The 17,741-nt window shown below is 44.4% G+C and overlaps 1 protein-coding gene across 1 annotated transcript; it reads right to left on the reverse strand.

Annotated features, from left to right (window-relative positions):
- Positions 1-13,844: 13,844 nt before the first annotated feature.
- LOC121167744 (actin-related protein T3-like) lies at positions 13,845-15,951 on the reverse strand. Its single transcript, XM_040997327.1, has 2 exons — positions 15,944-15,951; positions 13,845-14,903 (listed from the first exon to the last, which is right to left on the reverse strand). The coding sequence occupies exons 1-2, from the start codon at positions 15,949-15,951 to the stop codon at positions 13,985-13,987; spliced, it is 927 nt and encodes a 308-aa protein (XP_040853261.1). The 3' UTR covers positions 13,845-13,984.
- Between the last annotated feature and the right edge of the window lie 1,790 nt (positions 15,952-17,741).

Here is a 17,741-nt window from a genome sequence, read left to right on the forward strand (position 1 = left end):
TGTGCTTAGCCACACTTGAAACTTAGCACTACGCCAGGGCACTGGGCCCTCCTGCCCTCTTTTAAAATGTCATATCTGCTCACTGCCTTGGGTGACACCAGCCAGCTGTGTGCCACCACAGACAGATGAAACAGTATATAAAAAGAACACATACTAGGATGTAACAGGATTCTTTTCCTTTAGAGGTACGATTAGTGAGAAGGATTTAGTAAAAATCTCATTTTGGATGTGGATGATGAGGAGCTTAGCTAAGACATTGATGAAAAGCCTAACTATGAACTTTGGTGCAGAAGCATGGGGTTCTTAAAACAGTAGTGTTGAAAAAGACAAACTGTCAGAGCACAAGTTTGACACAGAGGTCAGGACAGAGCTTGGATGCTAACATCACATACTGAGTGTGGGCTTTGAGTCCAGGCCATGCTTCCTCTTTCACTTTCCTGTGACTGTGTACCCTGGCAAACAACAGCTGGTTTTTTAGCACTTGGGTCTGTGCCAGTAGGATGAACTAGGAGACGGGAGAAGATTTTTTTCCATTTGTTACTCTCACATTCCTCACTGTGACTTTCTCTGCTTTCTAAACAAAAATGAATGATTTTATTTTATTTTTATTATAAAGTCAGATATACAGAGAGGAGCAGAGACAGAGAGAAAGATCTTCCATCTGACGAATCACTCCCCATGTGAGCTCAATGGCCAGTGCTGTGCATATCTGGAGCCAGGAGCCAGGAGCCAGGAACTTCCTCCGGGTCTCCCACACAGGTGCAGGGTCCCAAGGCATTAGGCTATCCTCAACTGCTTTCCCAGGCCACAAACAGGGAGCTGGATGGGAAGTGGAGCTGCCAAGATTAGAACCAGCATCCATATGGGATCCCGCTGCATTCAAGGTGAGGACCTTAGCCACTAGGCCACGCCACCAGGCTCAACAAAAATAAATTTTAGGGCCCAGCGCGGTGGCGCAAGTGGTTAAAGGTCCTCGCCTTGCACGCCCGGGATCCCATATGGGCGCCGGTTCTAATCCCGGCAGCCCCGCTTCCCTTCCAGCTCCCTGCCTGTGGTCCAGGAAAGCAGTCGAGGACGGCCCAAGGCCTTGGGAACCTGCACCCGCATGGGAGACCCAGAAGAGGCTCCTGGCTTCGGACCGGCATAGTATTGGCCATTGCGCTCACTTGGGGAGTGAATCATCGGACGGAAGATCTTCCTCTCTGTCTCTCCTCTCTGTATATCCGCCTTTCCAATAAAAAATAATAAAAATAAATCTTTAAAAAAAATAAATAAATTTTAAAATTAAAATGAAAGCAACAAAAAGGATATGTTCATATATATTTTTAAGGTGTATTTATTTTTATTGGAAAGACAGACTAGATGTATGAAGAGAAGGGAATAAAGATAGAGAAACATTTTCCAACTGTTATTTCACTCCCCATGTGGCCACAATTTCCAGAACCAGACCAATCTGAACCTTTTTCCAGTCACCCACAAGGTTGCAGGGTCCCAAGGATTTTGGATAGGAAGTGGAGCGTCTGGGACATTAAGCACCGAAATGTGATTCTTCCACATGAAAGGCAAGGATTTAGCTACTGGGTCATTGTTCTGTGCCCAATTTTTTCTGCTTTTTTAGGCTTAAGTCTAAAACATGATTGTATTTCTTGTACCACATCATTTTCCCTTGGTTGAGGCCCTCAAAGAAACCACATTTAAAGACAAGGCAATAAAATCAAATAGTACCTTATAAGCAACATTGAACAACTATGCTGCCTCTACTCCCACACAAAATCCCATCTCCTCTGTATTTAGGTGATATTCCATGATTTCATCACTTGTGAACATCTAGTCCCAATGTTCCATTTTGTGGAAGAGAGCTTTATGAACCTCACTTCATAAAGGCAATCTTATTGTGTGGTGCTCTGCTGTTAGAAATAAAATGTTGCAGATACCATGACCATACTTCTGAAATCTCACCAAAATTTTAACTTTGCCATTTGCTTTCCACCTACTAGAGCGGGTGGTACTTGATTACAGAGGCCGTGCTGGGCTCATCCTTGTAGGGTTATCCTGGCACAGCATAGCCACAACAGGCCAACTGAAATAAACTAGACAATTGAAGTTAATAAATAGGATTGTGATAGCCATTCAACATATACAGAACTGGGAAGTAAATCAAGAAGTCAAGGACTGCCCAAAGCCTTGGGACTCTGCACCCACATGGGAGACCCGGAAGAAACTCCTGGCTCCTGGCTGCAGATTGGCTCAGCTCCAGCTATTGTGGCCACTTGGGAGTGAACCATTAGATGGAAGATCTTCCTCTGTGTCTATCTTCCTCTCTATATATCTGCCTTTCCAATAAAAATAAACCTAAAAAAAAAAAACAGAAGCTAATTTTTTATACAGTGACACAATATTTAAACTACAACAGCTAAAAATCAGTGGTGTTAGGGCTGGCACCTTGGTATAGTAGGCTAAGCTTCCATCTGTTGTGCCTCATTCCCTATATCCTGGTTGCTCTTCTTCCCATCCTGCTCCACGTTTGTGGCATGGGAAGGTAGAGAACTGCCCACGTTCTTGGAACCCTGTACCTGCATGGGAGACGCAGAAACTTTTGCCTCCTGGCTTCAGATAAGCTCAGCTCTGGTCATTGTGGCCATCTGCAGACTGAACCAACAGATGAAAGATCTCCCTGTATCTCCTTCTCTGTGTAATTTTGCCTTTCAAATAAAAATAAATCTTAAAAAAAAAACCTGTTGACATAAAAAATCTAAATGTTTGTCATCTCTTCCAATATCAGCATTTTAGACCTGCATTCCTCTAAGTCTGTTGCTTCTTTCAAAGGGGACTCTTGCTCTCCCTCCTAGTCTCCACAGATTCTATTTCCTCATTCCTGGTATGACTCATTAATTTGCTTCCTTCACATCCACTGCAAATATTTCAATTTACAAATTGTGGTGACAATGTGGCATGGGGGCTAAACTGCCTGATACAGGAACCCCGTATCAGAGCTACTGCACTTCTGACGTAGTTTCCTGTTAATGCACCTGAGTAAGCAGAGAATGATGGCCCAATTACTTGGGCCCCTACCACCCAGGTGGAAAATCTGGATGAAGTTCTAGGCTCCTGGTTTCCACTTCAACCTCACCCAACCTTGGCTGTCTCAGGCATTTAAGTAGTGAACCAGGAACTGGAACTCCTATCCTTCTCTGGCTTTCTAATAAATAAATATTCTTTAAAACCTTAATCTGAATATTTTTTCCTGGATTTACTTCCATCATTTGATGTCACCTTAAAAGACTGAACTGAGGGGCTATGTTGTGGCACAAGGGGTTAAGCCACTGTCTGCAATGATGGTACCTCATATGGGTCCCAGTTCACATCCCTTCTGCGCTACTTCCAATTTAGCTCTCTGCTAATGTGCCTGGGAAAGCAGCTGAGGGTGACTCACTTGGGATGCCCAGAACTCGGGGCTCTTGGCCTGTGGCCATTTGCAAAGTTAACAAACAAATGGCAGATCTCTCTTCTGCCTCTGTCTCTGAATCTTTGCCTTGCAAATAAATTTTTAGAAAAAAAATGTACAGGGAGAATTCGCTGCTACAATAAACTAAGCCTCTGCCTATGATGCCAGCAGCCCATATGGGTGTCAGTTCACGTACCCATCAATAGAGGACTGGATAAGAAAGCTATGGTTCATCTACTCCATGGAATACTACTCTGCTGTTAAAAAAAAAATGCAGTTGTTGTCCTGTCCAGCAGGACAGTCAATGGGGGTCACAGCCAAACTATGAGAGAATGGGGGACAAGAGATGCAAAGAACAGACAGCAACACAGTATGTCTGATCAAGCTGACCGATTTTATTTTTCACACACAAGGCTCTATAGTCTGCAAAACATGATTTATGGGCGAGGGGAAAGAGAAAACAAGATCCAGGGTATGGTTTCACAGTTCTTTCCGGATAGCTATATCTAAAAGCCCCTTATGCTTGCAAGAGATGGGCATGGTTTCACAACTCTTTCTGGGTAGCTATTTCCCAAACCCTCTTATGCTCACAAGAGGATGCTGGCAGGTAGGGCACAAGCACCAAGGGTGGTCAGAGCAGAGTGGGTTGATAGATGACTTGTAAACCACAGGGTGTCTTAAGACTTGGTTTCTCTTGCATTTTACTAGCTGGTACTTTCCACTGTCCTAGATCTATATTCAAAATGACTTCAGTATGGCTATAATATATGGCTCCCAACATTTTGTGGCCAAATGGGCCCAACTGGAAAGCATTACGCTAAGGGAAATGAGCCAATCCCAAAAGCCTAGATATCATGTGTTTGCCTTAATTTAAGACGAAATTATGTCAATCCAAAAAATAGTTCCTGTAATTTGTAATATTATTTCAACCTCAAACAGCCTGTATCACATACAATAAGATATTGTGATGTAACCAATGAACAATCAATGTGAGTCAGACTGCTTATGCTCTACATCAAAGAACTATAAAACCTAATATACTTTTAAAACCCTGTGTTATTCTGTAATGGGTCAGAAGAGCAGAGAAATCTTCCACCTCCTTAGAATATGTGAGGAAGACGTTAAGTACAACCTATCAAGAATACAACAGGTAACTTACAGACAACAGACTCGATTCAGCATTAGACATTAGCAAAATATAAAGACATACAGGGGGGATCAAGAATGTTCCTGACAACCCCTTAACAGGAGGTCACATGCACAGAGGAGAGGGGAACCACAGGGTGGAGCAGGCAGATAGGAGGCAGCTTATAACACAGCCCTGGAGACTCCCAGGCCCTCACCAAGAACTATCAGTATGGGCACCAACAGCTATATCCCAACTGCCAAAGAGACCATGGGGAATTGGGCTGCCCTTGTAGGCCCAGAACTCTGAGGTCATCCACTCCCGTTCAGATCTCCCACATGAGATGGACGATGCCCAGATCCTTCCTCACAGGATCTAATGTCATCAGAACAAGAGCTGGGAGCCCTGAGCAGACTGCAGAAACAGCAGACTGCAGAAATAAAACAGTAAACTCCCTTCGGGACTCGGGAGGGGAGCTATCTCTGGTCCTTACTAAGTTCCAAATTTGGATCCCCACCCTCTCTGGCAATGACCATCAGGGTCACTCCAGAGCCTCACCCCCCCCAAAAAAAAATTAGATAGACCAAAAAGTAAAGCTTAGAACCAGGCAGGAAATGGTTGGTGGAGACTCACATATATTTTATTAGGTAGGACACAAAAATTAGTTGCTCCTCACTAAGGTATTGAAGATTTCTCTGCACACCCCTCCTAAAATTGTTCTGCGCCTCAACTGTTCACATATACCTTGTTTGAGTTATAAGCCAGTTTGAACTATCCTAAAATTCTCAAGTTCAGTAAAAATTATGCTTCAATACTATAAACTGCTAAATACTAAAATGAAAATAGACACAAGACAGCTGAATAGTACCCTATAGCCATTTTAAAGTGTATAGCAGCTGGTTGTATATAAACTAAAATTGAAATGTCAATGAAGTAGTCACAGGGTTTGAACTTGCATTTTCTAACATATTGGTCACTCAATCCCATAATTAACTTCATAGTGTTGTAAATTGTTGATGTTATGTTGTGGCTTTTCATTGGACGGGATAATACTCTGCCAGCTCTGTTTTCAGAGCAGAGATGGTCTCCCCAAGAAACTGCTGAATTTATCTGGACAGTAAGATGCTGGACTCTATGCATGATACATGCTTGCAATGAAGGAATCATGACTGGATTTGAACTTTAACACTGCAACAAGATGGAGGAATCCACCATGGGGGAGGGCATGCAGAGGGGTTGGGGGAATCCCAGAGCCTATGAAACTGTGTCATAGAATGAAACAAAATTTAAAACAATAAAAATTAAAAACTGGAAAAAAAATTTTTTTAATGTACAGGGAGAATTGGCTGCTACAATAAACTAAGCCTCTGCCTATGATGCCAGCATCATATGGGAGCTGTTCAAGTTCCAGCTGCTCCACTTTTAATCCCACTCCCTGCTTACATCTTAGGAAAGCAGCAGATAATGGCCCAAGTCATTGGGCCCCTGCGCCCAGGTTGGAGACCTGAAAGAAGCTCCTGGCTCCATTTCAGCAATTGGAAACTCTGTCCCTCCTCTCTGTAACTTCAAATAAAAACAAATCTCTTCAACAATCTAATTTTTAAAATGTTCAGGGAAAGAATGACAATTGTCCTTTGTCATTTCACTCTCCAGGATGGTGTTTGACGTAGCAGGTAAGCAGCCTATTAGGACAACGAAATCCCATCCAAGCACCAGGGATCTACATTGGCTCTGGCTCCAGCTTGCTGATAAGGAAGACACTGGCAGGGAGCAGTGTTCAGGGTTCCTCTCATGCATGCTGTAAACCTCGCCTGAATTCCTGCTCAGGCTACCAGCTTTCCCCCAGCCACTAAAGGCACTAGAGGAGTCAAGCAGCAAATGAAAAATAACAAGTAGCAAAAATAACAAAAAAAGGCCAAACAAATAATGCTACATTTCCTGTATACTTTGTGAGTATATACCTCTCCCTTTCTTTGTAATTTTGCCGTTCAACAAATCTTTAATAATATATACACATGTGTGTTTACATATGCATATATATTTACAGGAAACAAAAGTCACAGGCTAGCAAACACAACAGATTTTATTTTAAGTTAGCAAATAATGGGTGGGACTAATTCTAACCATTTTACCAGACTAACCCAGAGTCTATGGTGAATAAAACTGAAAACCAGGAAGTCTTTTTCGCTCAACTCTGCACAAATTTAACTTACACTGTCATTTAAACACTCAAAGCACCAGTTTCTTCATCTGTTACAGCCATCTGAATCCCATATTAATTTGCCAGAATATCTACAAAGTGTTTCCACATAGATCATTGCATTGGAGGGCCTTGCTGGCCTGCTCCTACTCAAAAATTACATAATTTAAAAGAGTAACTTGGCAATACACACAATTTAAATGCTTATAATACTAAGAATTTCCCTTTGGAATAACAGACATGGGTCAGAGGAAGACTTCAAAGATAAGTCCCACTGTAACATGACTGTATTAAGTAATTACTATCTCACAAATGGCTAGAAAAGCCTTCCATGGCTCTCCTGGTTTCAGGGCCCAACACCACCACCAATTTTGCACATGTGGAGGAACACACCACTAGATGGAGCAGGAACAAAAAACATCACAGAACCTTTGCAGTCTCCAAAACTAATCTATGGAGATGACCCAGAATAGTGAAGCTAAGCTATTTCCACACTCTGGAAGTCAGTTTTTCCTAGCAAAATCAGAAAAAGAATTTTGTTTCATGATTACCTCACATTTTTTTTTTTAATAAGGCAGACTTTCAGAGAGATTGACAGGAAGATCTTCCATTCACTGATTTAATCCCCAAACAGCTGCAGGGCCAGGGCTAAGCCAGTCCCCTAACCAAGAGCCAGATGCTTCCTCGGGGTCTCCCACATGTGTGCAGGGACCCAAAGGTTCAGTCCATCCACTACTGCTTTCCCAGGGCACAAGGAGGGAGCTGGATTGGAACTGGAGAAGCCAGAACTGGTGTCCAGAAGGGATGCTAGCAAATGGAGGGAAAAAGATTAGCCAATTCAGCCATGGTGCAGGACCCATACCTTGGGTTCTTTCCAAACACTGCTGACAGGGCAAAACATTTTTTCCTTCTTACAAAATGTTGTCAGATTTCTTAATTTCATATTGCCAAAACCTGGTTTTTTTGTTTGTTTGTTTGTTCTGTCATATACCTACCGTTTATGGCAGGCTGATGCTATACACACAGATTCATGAATTTAATGACATCGAGAGTGGACACTTGGTGTGGTGGTTAAGTTGCCCCCAAAGGCATGTATTACAGTGCATGATGTAAATCCAGGTCCTTGGCTTCCTACCCAGCTCCCTGTTAGTGAAGCTTGAGGCAGCAGACGACAAGTAACTGGGTCCCTTACCTACCACCTATATAGAATACCAAGGTGAAGTTAAGAGATTTCTGGCTTTCGCAAAGCATAGCCTTCCCTTGTGCAGGTATTTGGTAATTAATCAGCAGTTAAACAATCTGCCTTTCAATACTGAAAATAATTCATGTTAAGTCCACTGACATGCCATGGCTGACTCATCATTCCAACACCAACACTGAGACGGCCCTTGGCTCTCTCAAAATCTGCCCTTGGAAAGGGCAAGTTTAAGAAAGTGAAGGCGGGCCCGGCGTGGTGGCCTAGCGGCTAAAGTCCTCACATTGAACACGCCAGGATCCCATATGGGCACCAGTTCTAATCCCAGCAGCCCCACTTCCCATCCAGCTCCCTGCTTGTGGCCTGAGAAAGCAGCCAGGGACGGTCCAATGCTTTGGGACCCTGCACCCGCGTGGAAGACCCAGAAATTGTTCCTGGTTCCCGGCTTCGGATTGGCACAGTACCGGCCATTGCGCTCACATGGGGAGTGAATCATCGGACAGAAGATCTTCCTCTGTCTCTCCTCCTCTCTGTATATCTGACTTTGTAATAAAAAATAAATAAGTATTAAAAAAAAAGAAAAGAAAGTGGAGGAACCAAATTAAGCTGAAACCTCAAACATCCCTGGAGGTGTATTTTCAGGAAGAAGGGGTAAAAAGGCCTGTCAGGTTTTGTTTCAGCCCAAGAGCCAACTAAAGGAACCAGGTTCCTTTAAGGCAAACCTAGGTCCCGCCTTCAGAACTGGGTTTAAAACCACTGTTTGCAGCTGCAGCCCCACACAGGTGTGCCTGGGTAGAACCCCATCTCCCTTGCATTTCTTGGAGGCACCTCAGGTACTTGGGTTCTCAACACACATCTGAGACACATAGACAGAGTTCAGGATCCTGGCTTTCACCTGACCAACTCAGGCTGGTAGATTTTTGCAAAGTGAAATAGAAACTGTAAGATCTCTGCCTTTCACAAAACCATAAAAGTTAAGCGGGCAGGGCCCAGCACGGTGGCTCAAGTGGTTAAGGTCCTCACCTTGCACACCCAGGATCCCATATGGGCGCCAGTTCTAATCCCGGCAGCCCTGCTTCCCATCCAGCTCCCTGCCTGTGGCCCGAGAAAGCAGTCAAGGACGGCTCAAAAGCTTTGGGATCCTGCACCCCCGTGGGAGACCTGGAAGAGGCTCCTGGCTTCGGATCTGCATAGCATTGGCCGTTGCGCTCACTTGGGGAGTAACTCATGGGACAGAAGACTTTCTTCTCTGTCTCTCTTCTCTGTATATCTGCCTTCCCAATTTAAAAAAAAAAAAGTTAACAGGGCAAAGGTAGAGAGACTAGTGAGGGTCAAAGTGGGCTTATTTGCTCTGTAAACATCTTTCCCGTCATTCACCACTTACCACTTTCAATGGCAGGGACAAAGATGAAAGAACATCAACTGTATTGAAAGATGATGGTGATGTGGGAAATGGAGACCTTTTACAAGCTGGTTCACTCCCCAAGATGGGCCAGCCCAAGGTCACTGGCCTGGAACTCCACCTGCTCACTCACGTGGGTGCTCCATGTGCCTCGGCTGCTCCACACACACAAGCATGGAGCAAAATCAAGGCAGAACCTCCCAGCGGCCAATGGGCGCCATTAGCAGATGATGGCGCCGGAGGCTTAAATCTGAACTGCACCAGGCATGCCACAGTAGTGGCTACAAAGCAACACAATTTCCTTCCAGAAAAAAACACTAGCTCCTCTAGTTAAATAATTTAATGCACTCACAAATATCACTGTTCTTCCCCACCATAAGGAACTTTGATTTCCTTTAGGATGTTTGGGCAGAGCACAAACTAGGCTCTAACAATACAAGGGTAACAAGAAGCAGGAAGATACTATCTCAGTAACCTTTAGCTCGCAACCCCGGCTTACTGCCCATTCACTGGGCTAAATCTGGAAGTGCTTCCTGGCTCTCACATGCCCGGTTTGGGGAGTCGAAAAACCCACCACTGACGAGGAGGGACGCACGCACACAGCGGCTTCCCTTCCAGACGCCGCACGCCTCTCGGCAGGATGCTTGTTGGAGCAGTCCCGGATGCAAATCCCACAGCTCAGGGAAGCACACCACACTCGGGGACCCGCTCCGTTCCTCTCCCTGCGGCCAGACGGCCTGTGCCTCACCCTCAATCCCCGAAGGACCCGCGGCTAACAGAGCCGAACTCTTCGCGGCGGCAATGGGTACTTCAGAAAAGCCCCGGACCGACCGCGGCCTCAGGCGGGCACGGGAGTCGGGCGGGCTTAGCCACCGCAGGTTCCCGGAAGGAGCGAACTGGCCAGCGGCTGACATTTTTTGTTTGTTCTAAAAGAAACGGTAGACGGCAGCAGGCCAAGGCTTTTTCCACGCGCTGAAAGTCAGCGAGAAAAACAGCGCGCGGGGGTAACAAAAGCACGGCGCCTGAGCCCTTCTGGGTTAGGGTTAGATTAACAGACCAGTCGCCTCCGGGCCCACCCACCTCGACCCGCCGAGCGCGGAACGCCGCCGCCTTATAAAGGGACGGGCGCTGCGCGCGCCTATTGGCCGAGGCCGAACGCCCTTAGCTCTCGCGAGGTTTCTCCAAGCTCGGGATCTCGCCACGAGGCCGAGCGCCGCCCCGCCCCTGCAGGAAGTGAGTGCGGTTCTTCCGGCGCGTTGCCCTGACATCTGTGTCCGCGTTCGTGAGGAAGGTGCTTGTCGTTTGCTTTCAAACGTCATGGAGTCCGTAAAAAAGTTTCAGCGGTCATTCCACAGAACAGCGGTCGCAGATTTTGTAAACCACGTTTGTTAGCAGTTTTGGTAAAAATGACGCCACCGGGGAAGCCAGGATCCTGGGGCTCTGTATCTGTCGGGTCCCGCTTTCTCTTTGCTTCTTGAGCCCAGGATGGATTTTACTCGGTGTAACTACTTCATTCTTAGTTTTAACACTTTTTAAAATAATTACTTCTCTTTTATTGGAAAATCATATATACAGAGAGGAGGGCAGTCTGAGAGGAAGATCTTCCACCCTCTGCTTCACTACCCAAGCAGCTGTAGCTGTCGGATCTGAACCAATCCGAAACCAGGAGCCAGGAGCTTCCTCCAGGTCTCCCACGTGGGTGCAGGGTCCCAAGGCTTTTGGGCCGTCCTCGACTGCTTCCCTAGGCCACAAGAATAGAGCTGGATGGGAAGCTGGGCCACCACAACATGGATTGGCGCCCATATGAGATCTTGGGCATGCAAGGCGAGGACTTTAGCCACTAGGCTATTGTGCTGGGCCGTTACTTTTAATATTAAGGACGGGAATTTTCTTTAATTTCATTCTGAGTCTCTGGACCAGAAGGAAAACACGGAACGTTTTACTCCCTTCAGTTACCAAACTTGAAATTTGTCACCATTGAATCTTGGACCCAGAGAAGAAAAAGTGCTGAAAGAGAAAGGAAATTAAAAAAAAAAAAAAAAAAAAAAAAAAAAAAAAAAAAAAAAAAAAAAGGTCACATTTCATTTTCCTTACTTAGAATTACACCAAGGGGGAAGAGCTATTTCTGAGTCTATACAGAATGTTCCACACATTGGGTTATGGTTCAACAGGTTAATCCTCATTCAATGCCTTCCTGAACCTTCTAGTGCAGGCACCCCATCTGGGCACCGATTTGTGTCCCAGCTGCTCCTTTGCCTATCCACCTCCCTGCTTGTGGCCTGGAAAAACAGGAGAGAATGGCTCAAAGCCTTGGGATCCTGCACCCACTTGGGAGACCTGGAAGAAGCTCCTGGCTTCAGATCAGTCACTTGGGTAGTGAAACAGTGGATGAAAGATCTTTTCTGTCTCTCCTCTCTAAATCTACCATTCCGATAAAAAGTTGCTTAATTTACTGTCCAAGAGACCAGGCTTAGGAGTTGTGTTCCCAGCTGGTGGAGCAATCTATTTTAGTATCACTTTATTAAACCTCTTTTAATCTCTGTGTCTTAATCTGCAAAGTGGGAATAATAGCTTACCTACCTCTCTGAGATGTTGAAGTGCTGTGATTATCCTGTTTTCTACAAATAATAAAAAGCACACTTTAAGTGGCTAGCAATGTCCTCTGCAATTTCTGTGTATCAGTTGCTCCCACCACCCTCACTTTCTGAATCCTACTCAAAATAGTCTTGTTTACAACCCAGATGTGCCAGGGGATAGAATGTGCCTCGTCACAGAGGGTTGAACCACACTATATGGAGTCTTTCTGCTTCTACATGCCCATCATTTTTTCATCTTAGCACTCTCGCCCTACAAGTTTCCTCTCGGGCAGGTTCTATATATTTCCATACCTGCTGGGAGTGCCCCAGTGGATAAAATAAAACTTTTGATGCCATGGAGGAAGTGGTATGTGAACTGGAACTGTAAATTCCCAAATTCTAAATGTGAAGGCCACGCATTGCAGTTTGAAGGTACCTGTAATTACATGATCTCATTGAACTTCACCATGACCCCATGAAACAGATAGGGATGAGAAAGCCCATGTTATGGAAGAGGAGATTCTTCAATATGTTTAAACAACTTGCTTAAGTCAGGTAGCTTCTGCCAGTTTCTTGTGGCCAGATCTTACTCCTGGTTTAATACAGCATTTAGCACAGTACTTTACAGAGAGCAACTAGGAAGTATTATCAATAACCACCATTCTCTTCACTACTCCACATGCTATCTCAGACCCTGTAATCCCTAACTACCTAGTTAGTCATTTAGTCTTCTAAGTTTTTCATAATTTCTTCCTTTTCCTGTTACTTGGAGTCTGAGATTCAAGACTTGGCTACTTTATGCCTAGACTAACTACTTCCTGATTACCAAAGCACCAGGTACTTTTCAGTCCAATTTATTCACCAATCACTGCCATGTTTACCTTCACATTCTTCCTTATGTACGCTGCTTTTAAATCATTGATCTCCTTTGTCTATAAGACATTTAACATATAAAGTCTTTCAGTCCCTGGCGTTAACTTGCCTTTCTGAGACTGGCATTGTGAGACTGGCCTTTGTGAGACTGGCAACCTGGGACCCCAGAATCCCATATGAATGCTGCCTGAAGTCTCAACTGCTCTGCCATCGATTGAATTCCCTGCTAATGTGCCTAGGAAGGCAGCAGACTTCGGACTCTTGCCTCCTCTCTGGGAGACCCAGATGAAGTTCCTGGCTTCTGTTTGGCTTGGCCCAGCCCCATCCATTGTGGCCATTTGGGGAGTCTCTGTGAAATCTGCCTCTCCAATAAGTAAAGAAATACACCTTTAAAAAAATAACCAAGTTCTGGTTTCGGTACTGTTGTGATGGTTCAGTAGCTTAATATTCTATCTGCAGGTACCAGCATCGCATATGGGTGCCTGTTTGTGTCCCAGCTGCCCCACTTCCCATCAAGTTCTCAGCTTATGGCCTGGAAAAGCAGTGGAGGATGGGCCAAAGCCTTGGGACCCTGCACCTGCGTGGGAGACAAGGATCTTATAGCACTCACTGGACACATTGCACATTGTACCTCACTTGCTGTCTCTCCAAAGCAAATATAAACTCTCCAAGATCAAGAATATTGTTTCTAGGGGCACATGTTGTAGTGCAGTGGGTTCTGCAGCTGTGTGGGATGCCTATATCCTACATAGGAGGACTGGTTCCAGTGCCTGCTACTCTGCACTTTGGACTTAAGTTCTGACTAAGGTATTTGAGAGGCATCAGAAGATGGTCTAAGTACTTTGGTCCCCACTACCCCTATGCAAGACTGGCATAAAGCCCCTGGCTCTTGGCTTCAGCCTTGCCCAGCCATGACTATCAAAGGCAACTGAGGAGGGAAGTAGCAACTGAAGTGCACACTCTATCTCTTTGTCAGTCTGCCTTGCATGTCAATACATACATCTATAACATTTAACCTTGTTTTATTATTTACCCTCATTTATAGAAAGACAACAAAGGCATGAGTGTGTCAATCATGGAGATATTTTCCATTCTCCCAGGAACCTATGTTAGCCACAGTTATCTGTCACATGTATGGAACATGGTTTTTTCTAGCCATTTTGTATTTCAGAAGCATCTCTGGTGCACTATGTTGGACCCCACTTCTTTAAATTCTGCAGCAGTGATCCACATGTCCTGGAAGGCAGACAGAGAGGCCAGGATAGAGCCTCCCATCCACACTGATATCTTCCTTTCTGGGGGAGCAGTAACCTGCACAGGGGTGTTGGCAGGCGCCACCTTTGCTATGTCCTTAACTAGCCTCTTGTCTAAACCAGGGAAAGAGGTTGATCCTCCGGCAAGGATAATATTGGAGAAGAAGCCGTTTCTCAGATCTGTATCGCATTTCATTATGCTGTTGAAGCACATTTTGTCAATGCCAGGGCCATCAATGTTCATGAAACTCGGACAGAAGAGGGCCTCTGGACAACGAAAGAGCTGCTCGTGGAGCTTGATCATCTTCCCGTCGGGGAGTTGGTAAACTTTCTCTAGACTCTCAGGTTTCTTGGCCATTTCCTCTTCATAGTTCATGGCCACATAACAGGAAGTCTCCTTGATGTCTGCGACAACCTTCCTGTCTGCGGCGCTAAGCAACATGATTCCATGGTCCTTCAACAGCATCATTAGGTAGCTGGTGAGGTCAAGGCCCGCTAGGTCTAGCTGTTGAACACCATGAGGCAGGCAGTAGCCCTCAAAGATGGGCACACACTGGGTGATCCCAGCACCTGAATTCAGCATGAAGCCTGTTGTGAAGCCAGCAGCAAAGAGAGCGAGCACAGCCTGAATGGACATGTAGAAAGCAGGCACACCTAGATGCTCAAAAAACACTTCGATGGTGTGCTGTCGATTAGCCAGAGGGTTCAAAGCGGGCTCTGTGATCAGGACTAGACCCTCATAGGGCTTGAGCTTCAGGTTGGCATCGTAGATATGCTTCCACATGATCTCCATGTCACCCCAGGATGTGATAAGACCACGTTCCACTGGGTAGCTGTGGGGAGAGGGACAGGACAAAAGCAGGACTGTATAGTCTGGCTTCTACTCTTTTTTTTTTAAATCTTACTTTGTTGATTAGGATACAAAGCGTCAAGGGCTACAGGAAAGTGGGTGATGCCATTGTTTCCACAGTAATATCATCATTTTTCCCCCTGTTTCTGGGGTCAGAGGAGAAACAAAGGGAGAAGACTCACCCAGCCTCCCACCCATCCCAGGTCCCCAATGTGAGGCACATTCCAAGGGTCCTGCTCAAGCAGTTTTGAGAGTTCAACAGTTCTGAATTGCTGCCAATCTTTCCGTTCCAATCACAATGAAATCTATTTCCCCATGCTTGTTTCCAATATGGCTTTGTGGGCAGCAGCTGTCACAGCTTCTCAGAGGTTATAGCAGTGCAAAACCTAGAAGAGCTCTTTTCCCATTTGATTATCTATTGTTTACCATTCTCTGTCCCTTAGGGAAGACTGATCTATTTTTTCAGGTTTTTTTTTTTTCCTTTTTCTGTTTTAGTTTTATTTGAAAGGTAGAGGGAGAGAGAATCTTCCATCTTCTAGTTCAGTTTAGAAATGGCTGCAACAGCCAGAACTGGGCAATAACAAAGCCAGGAGCTTGGGACTCCATCCCTTTCTCCCATTGTGTACAGGGACCCAAGCACTTGGATCATCATCTGCTGCTTGCCCAGGCACAATGGCAGGGCGCTGGATAGGAAGCAGAGCAGCCAGCACTCCAATCCACTTTATCAGCTAGGCTACAATGCTGGCCCTCTCTTTCTTTCTTTCTTTCTTTCTTTCTTTCTTTCTTTCTTTCTTTCTTTCTTTCTTTCTTTCTTTCTTTCTTTCTTTCTTTCTTTCTTTCTTTCTCTCTCTCTTTCTTTCTGTCTCTCTTTTTAAACTGGTCACTTCCTACATTACAGTTTATCTCAATTTAAGAGAAAAACTCAAGTGTCAATAGGATTCCAATAAAACAGGCTCAGAGATCGGCACTTCTTCAGATGCTAAAGTCAACCACGCTCCCTGGAGCCAGACGCCACTCCCATACCCTGCCATCGCCATCCAGGCTGAGCGGCACAGGCACTGCTGTCCTGGTGTGTACCGCAGCACCCAGATTTCCACAGAGCACTTGAATTCACACTTTTGAAGCAAAGTGGGACATACTATTGTTTCTTGCAGTTTAGGTTTTATGTACACAATTTGGGAAATCTCAATTTTGGAAGTCACAATTTGGGACCACACAATTTGGGAAGTCAGCATTTGGGAACTCACAATTTGGGAAGTCAGAATTTTGGCAAGTCAAAATTTGGGAAGTCTGAATTTGGGAAGTCAGAAATTGGGAAGTCAGAAATTGGGAAGTCTGAATTTTGGCATGTCAAAATTTGGGAACTCATAATTTTGGAAGTCAGAATTTGGGAAGTCAGTTTCAAAATTGTGACTTCCAGATTCTAAGAAATTGGGAAGTCAGAATTTGGGAATTCAGAATTTGGAAAGTTAGAGTTTGGAAAATCAGAAGTTGGGAAGTGAGAATTTGGGAATTCACAATTTGGGAAGTCAGCATTTGTTACATCAGAATTTGGGAAGTCAGAATTTCAGAAGAGAGATTTTGGGAAATCAGAAATTGGGAAGTCACAATTTGGGAAGGCACAGTTTGGGAAGTCAGATTTTGGGAAGTCTGAATGTGGGAAGTCACAATTTTGGTAAGTCACAATTTGGAAAGTAAGAAATTGGGAAGTGAGAACTTAGCAACAAATAATTTGGGAAGTCACGATTTGGGAAGTCACGATTTGGGAAGTCACAATTTGGGAAGTCAGAATTTGGGAAGTCAGAATTTGGGAAGTCAGAATTTGGGAAGTCACAATTTGGGAAGTCACAATTTGGGAAGTCACAATTTGGGAAGTCACAATTTGGGAAGTCACAATTTGGGAAGTCAGAATTTGGGAACTCAGAATTTGGGAAGTCAGAATTTGACAAGTCAAAATGTGGGAATTAAAAATTTGGAAAGTTAGAAACTGGGAACTCAGAAATTGGTAACTCAATTTGGGAAATATCAATTTGGGAAGTCAGAATTCGGGAACTCAGAATTCGGGAAGTCAGAATTTGGGAACTCAGAATTTGGGAACTCAAGAGTTTGGGAAGCAAAAATTTGGAAAGTCAGAAATTGGGAACTCACAATCTGGGTAATATCAATTTGGAAAGTCAGAATTTGGAAAGTCAGAATTTGGAAAGTCAGAATTTGGAAAGTCAGAATTTGGAAAGTCAGAATTTGGAAAGTCAGAATTTGGAAAGTCAGAATTTGGGAAGTCAGAATTTGGAAACTCAGAATTTGGGAAGTATGAATTTGGAAACTCAGAATTTGGGAAGTCACAATTATGGTAAGTCACAATTTGGGAAGTCAGAATTTCATAAGTCACACTTGGGAAGTCAGAATTAGGAAGTCAGAATTTGGAAAGACAGAATTTGGGAAGTCACAATTTGGAAAGTCAGAATTTGGCAAGTGAAAATTTAAGAAGTCAGAATTTGGGAAGTCAGAAATTGGGAAGTCAGAATTCAGAAGACAGAATTTGGGAAGTCAGAATTCGGAAGTCAGAATTCAAGTAGACAGAATTTAAGAAGTCAGAATTTTGGAAGTCAGAATTTGGGAAGTCAGAATTTGGGAAGTCAGAATTTGGGAAGTCAGAATTTGGGAAGTCAGAATTTGGGAAGTCACATTTTGGGAAGTCAGAATTTGGGAAGTCACAATTTTGGTAAGTCAAAATTTGGGAAGTCAGAATTTGGGAAGTCAGAATTTGGGAAGTCAGAATTTGGGAACTCAGAATTTGGGAACTCAGAATTTGGGAACTCAG

Source organism: Ochotona curzoniae, unplaced genomic scaffold (genome assembly GCF_017591425.1).
Source record: "Ochotona curzoniae isolate NIBS_2020 unplaced genomic scaffold, NIBS_Ocur_1.0 contig_1251, whole genome shotgun sequence".
In the NCBI taxonomy this organism is placed as follows: domain Eukaryota; kingdom Metazoa; phylum Chordata; class Mammalia; order Lagomorpha; family Ochotonidae; genus Ochotona; species Ochotona curzoniae.